We start from the raw sequence: 5,701 nt of genomic DNA on the forward strand, positions 1-5,701 counted from the left end.
AGCTGCTTTTCGTTGATGTCGTCATACCTGCAAATATACAGATACGTCCGTATACAAAAATCTGATGAAAATATTATTGGCCATTTGCACATTAGACAACATTATCTGTGGAACTGTGGTAATTATATCAGCAATCCATTTCTTCAGTTGCCACACAGCATAGGCTTTGTTACATTAGTAGTGTTAATATTTGTTTGCATATAAAGTACCAGACATTATTTTCACCGAGTGGATTGTTCCCATTGAAAATTGTTGAAGCTATATTACAATCACTTGATTCTAACGGTAAGTGGGCTTTCTTAATAGAAACACACACACTGAAGCTATAGTGTAGAAATTACACCCACACATATAATGCATAGTCTCTTTTAGTATCGCATTTAATTCTTGAAATGTATTATACTTTGATGATATCCAGCATGATTTATTTTTGTTAGATTATCTGGGGTGGAAATCTTAGCACTAAAGACAATGGTCTACTTGATAAAATTACACAAGAGCGAGTAGGTTTACATCATCAAATTTATGTGATATTGAGTTTGAATATGAAAATGCTATTTTCGAAATGGTCACACGTATTCTATCCCAACCTAACCATCCCTATTTCAAGAATAAATATGCGAATTCAAGAATTTTCGCATTAGGTCACATTACACCCGAACTAGCTGATCCTATCATCCTTCTATATTTTTTTGTAAAAATGATAATTATAATTAAAATGAATTTAAATATTGTATATAAGATTTTTAATGTCCATAATTATTGATGTTAATTGTTCAAACTTTCTAAAAAAAAAAAAAATCTGTATTGTACAAAAAAAATAAAAAATCTGATGTATTTTTAATGTATATTGGAAAAAATAAGTGTTGTATATAACAGAATATTCATTATTATTCTTCTTCCCAAATAGGCTTATATCCACACATATCCTATAATTGATGAATATCTTATTTTATCTATCTTTCTACCACCAAATGAGCTAAATGAGGATGAGTCACAAACGTATGATCAAATGCATGACTTACCGTTTGGCAAAACATCATCTGTGCATCTTTGCTGGTATGTTCTATCAGTGGTGGTGCCAGGATTTTCCGTTTCAGTAGAGGATCCAGGATTTGAAGGGGGTGGGGGATTCAAAATTTTTCCAAAAACCCAAAATAGAAACGGGGAGGGGGGTCTCAGAAAAAATTTTGGTCCCCAAATAGCCGAAAAAAAGAGATTTCCCGACTTTTGAGGATTTTAGTGACTCTTATTAGTTCTTCAAAATTCAAGGTTTTTACCCTCTTTTGATGGTAAGTAATATATTATTCCAATATTGAGTAGTTGGATACGTATAGTCTTTCTTCTAGGAATCAATGAACCGATTGGCCTAAAGAAAGCACTTTGTACAAAAATCATGTTTATGATGCCAACCAAAAAAAAAATGATAATAATAATTGTATATAATTGACAGCTAGTTATGTCAAAGTCTAGTTTGTCTGATTTGCCAAACTAAGTCTTAGGGTACTGTAGGTTAGCATGCCTTTTGTATGCCAGGAACCAGTAGTATTTTGTTACATTCCTTAACAGAGGGGGGGGGGGGTTCATCCAAACCCTTGAACCTGCCACTGCAATGGGGACCGACGCCCCTGATAGGAATGTAAGTAGGTGCAGCAAGGACCACCCAAAACTCCTTGTAGTGGCAAAGACTTATAACTGTTACCAGGATAGGAAGCTGGTTGGTTTAAGCCGTCTAACTTGAATTAGCCTTATGTGCGGTATTGTTATGCTAATGAGCTAGATAAGCGCAATCTGCACATGCTCAGAAAAACAAAACTTTCCTTTGCCACATTGCGGCCCGCACTGCGTATCGTCTAGGCGTACAGCTAGGCCTGCCAAGGATTATGGTGCGGTAAACAAAGAAAAGGCGTATTAAAATAAAAAATTGGCATTTGTGAGCAATACATTTTAATTTCATATAAGTAAGTAGTAAGTATATGAATAATTTTAATGCACTAGTTAGTTGATAACTTCATTCTAATTTGTTTTGGGTCTCTTTTCTGCATTTTTATAAGCGGTTAGACATGGCCTAGGCTAGCCAACAAAACAAAATCACATCAATTTAAAATCAAATTTGTGAACATACTTGTCTTATATCTTAAATAGCTGGTGATTTTATTGGTAGATTAGTTTATTTTTAAGTGTGTAAATATGATTGATTTGCATGCCAAGTGAAATTAGTACCCTTATTTTGCTCTCGGCTAGGCCTAGCTGTACACCAAGCCGAAACACAGTGCGGGCCGCAGTGACTAAGGAAAGTTTGGTTTTCCTGAGCATGTGCAGATTGTGCTTATCTGGCGTATTAGCATAAAAATACCGCACATAAGGTTAATTCAAGTTAGACAGCTTACACCAGTTAGCTTCCTATCCTGGTAGTTATAAGTCCTTGGTTGTGGGTCCAGGGGAAAAATTGTGCTTTTTCTCCCCAATGGGGGGGGGGCTTTCCCCGATGGAGGTCCTGGCCCCCTCCCCTACTGACACCATCACTGTGTTGTATGCTACTGAATTTACTTAAATGTTAAGAATGTTTTTGTAATGATTTTACAATTACAATCCAGTAAGCAACCTTTAAGGTTATATAGGGTTACTGTTCCCTCATTCAGTTACCATGACAACTGTTCCTACCTAAAGAAATTATTAACAGTATTTACTACCTCACATACCTAAGCTACTTGTAATGATATAAGATTATATTATATATATTATTACAACCATTATATGTTTGCGAAAAAAACCTTGCAAGTGATTGGGTTGGAAATCAAAGCCACAAACTCCAGGCAACTAGCCTGATGTCTTAACCGCTAGACCACCAAGCTTGCAGTTGTTTAGCTAGTGATGAATCCGATCCCTAAATAGCAGCATGTATGTACTGCAATACTATTGCGATGGCATTTTGCATAAGGAGAAACAATATGAAAAGATGTTTGCCCTACCTGACATTTTTTGGTTGTTTTTTTTTTTTACATTTGGGAATGTACTGAGCATGTAACAAACTAAGTTTAAATGTAAGAAAGACCGAGTGTATGTTTATTGGCACACATAAGAAATTGGCAAAATTAACAGATACAGATCTAAATATTAACATTGATGGTGAACGTTTAAATAGGGTGCAAAGCTGTAAACATCTAGGCGTGTATATTGATGAAAATTTATCTTGGGAGAAACAAACAGATCATGTTAAAAATAAGGTCCTGCCTGGCTTATACTATTTGAAAAAGTCCTGTAACATTATCCCCCCAGCACCTTCAAAATATGATGTACAAATCTTTAATAGCCCATTTTGATTACTGTAATGTTGTGTGGGGTAGAACAAATAAAACTTTAACTAACAAATTACAAGTTCTTCAAAACCGAGCAGCAAAGTTTATCCTAAAAAAGACAAGTTACGACTCAAGTTCCCAAGCCTTGCAGGATCTTAAATGGGTAAACATTGAAACAAACCTCTTCTACAATGAGGCCATTATTATGTTTAAAATATTTCATGATTTAGCACCATCATATCTTAGGAACAGATTTACCTTAAGAAATCCACAATAAAATACAAGAACAATGGATGTCTTATATACTGAAAAACCTAAAACAGAATATAAAAAAAGAAGTTTAACTTACCATGGTGCTAAGTTATGGAATAATTTAAATTATGAGTATAGAAATTCAGCAAATATTAATAAATTTAAAGAAATCATTAATCTAATCTAACTTCTGATATTAAATTAATCAATTACTGTATGTATATTAAATTAATTAATGTATATGCTTTTGATTTATTTTAAACTAAAGATAATTTCACATTTTAATCACATTTATTACTTAATCAAATTCTTTAATGTTTATACTTTTGTTATGTATTTTGTATCTTTATATTTTACCACTTATGGCCTTGCACGGCCTTGATGAAAACACCCTTGGGTGATCAAGTTTTTCCGTGTTTAAATAAAGTAATTATTATTATTATTATTATTCAGTACTTACAATACAACAGGTAGGGCAAACATCATTTCATTATTATTTCTCCTGATTCAAAAAACCATCAGAATAACCATCATATGACTATACATTTGGGTGCGATGTCACTTGAACCACCATAATTGTACTGTATTAATTTTGTCTTCATTATTGTCCTGTTATACTCTGTTATACTATTACCATCACAAAAAAACATCACATCAAATCACAAAAAACTAACATGGTGCCAGAAGTTTGGATCTAATCATTATGGATATATTTATATGCTCATTGGATTTTGTTTTTCCTTCACTGCAATACTGAATTTAGATCTCTGCTTTCTTCAAATCTTTGGACTCTTTCTTGGTGCAGTGGAAATATCAGGGTCTGTGAGTACTAACCTTTATAAACACCATGACTATGGCCAAGAAAATCCCCAGATCTATTGCATAAATTTAATCAATTGAAACAGCAATGTAGATTCATATTTGATAGCCCTCTGTCTAGTAAGAAATCTTAACATACATGTTCATAAATGTTAAAAATATTTTGTTATGTTGTTGTATATTTGGTCTATTTTTAAATCATAGAAAAATACATCAAAGTACTTTTTATTAATTAAGGCTTTCAATTTTTGACTGATTTTAGACTTCACAATGGTTGAAAACACCATTCAAAGCATTGACTCATCAGCCTACAGAGTAAATCTGTCCCATCTGGACGAAAACATAGTTATCGCGCACAATAACAAAGAAAGAGAAAGCCTTCGAAGACTCCTCTTGCTATCTCAACATGACTATTATGTTTTTTTATGTGTCAATGACAAGTATGCACACGCCTTTGTTCTGTGTGTCACTGCTGAAGAGAATGATCCTAACTTTGAACTATCTAACATACCAGATGAAAAGCCTTGTTGGAAAATTCACTTGGCGTTCGAAAGTATGCATTTAAGGAGGTATAAGATCTATAAGGAAGAATGTACTTATGAAGAGGTCAAAGACACCATAGATAGAAGGTATTACGTTGGCAAATACAATGGTACGAGTGAATATGCTTTGGATCTGGCAGCAGTAGAAGTAGCCCCACACCGATATAATGCGCTTTTGAACGACTGCATGGAATTTGCAAAGAAATTTTGCATTAAATTGTCAGATTATTGTAATAATGAGCACGAATTCAAAGATATAGTTAAAGACAGGATAAGAAATGCTACAGCAACGGGGTACAGAGTCGAGACAGTGTCAAGAAGAGTGCAGAGTTCTGCTATTACTGGACACGTGCTCTATGGAGGAGCAGACGTCAGCAGCTTCTTGTATGGAACACACGGTCCAGCAGTTGTGTTAGCAGTGGTTATTTTTCTCCTGATTTATCCGATTCTAGTTACTGTACTGGTGGTGGCAATTGTCAAATACTACAGCATTTTGTAATGTTTATTCAAAAGTCAGAATAAGATCTTTGATTGGCATATAATGGCAGTCAGGACTGTGGTGTGATTTTGGTAGTATCTAAGCTGTAAAAAATAGTAGATGAAAGCACAATGATGTAGTATATGTACAAAATAGAACAAAAATAGATGAGCTAAAGGTTCCCACAAATAATAATTGACCAGCAGAATATTTGTCTAATCCAAAGAGGCTGTCAACAGTAGTAAATTATGAAAACCTGAGGTTTATGGAATGACACAAACATTGTGAAACAATTCTTTAAACTAATTAGT

The 5,701-nt window shown here is 33.9% G+C and overlaps 1 protein-coding gene across 2 annotated transcripts; it reads left to right on the plus strand.

The window, feature by feature from the left end:
* On the plus strand, nucleotides 1-5,425 carry LOC117107233. Of its 2 annotated transcripts, none has more exons than XM_033248854.1 (3): nucleotides 1-285; nucleotides 4,315-4,373; nucleotides 4,633-5,425. In XM_033248854.1, the coding sequence occupies exon 3, from the start codon at nucleotides 4,641-4,643 to the stop codon at nucleotides 5,409-5,411; it is 771 nt and encodes a 256-aa protein (XP_033104745.1). In that variant the 5' UTR covers nucleotides 1-285; nucleotides 4,315-4,373; nucleotides 4,633-4,640; the 3' UTR covers nucleotides 5,412-5,425. The 2 variants fall into 2 exon arrangements, with proteins under 2 accessions (XP_033104745.1, XP_033104746.1); XM_033248855.1 differs by having other exon boundaries at nucleotides 4,315-4,369.
* The last annotated feature ends 276 nt before the right edge of the window (nucleotides 5,426-5,701 follow it).

Source organism: Anneissia japonica, unplaced genomic scaffold, assembly GCF_011630105.1.
Source record: "Anneissia japonica isolate Jap-2015-1 unplaced genomic scaffold, ASM1163010v1 scaffold967_len435762_cov181, whole genome shotgun sequence".
NCBI classification, from domain to species: Eukaryota; Metazoa; Echinodermata; class Crinoidea; order Comatulida; family Comatulidae; genus Anneissia; species Anneissia japonica.

Excerpts from the sequence above, each read along its gene's own strand:
- LOC117107233 (XM_033248854.1), top strand. The coding sequence starts at position 4,641 with ATGGTTGAAAACACCATTCAAAGCATTGACTCATCAGCCTACAGAGTA.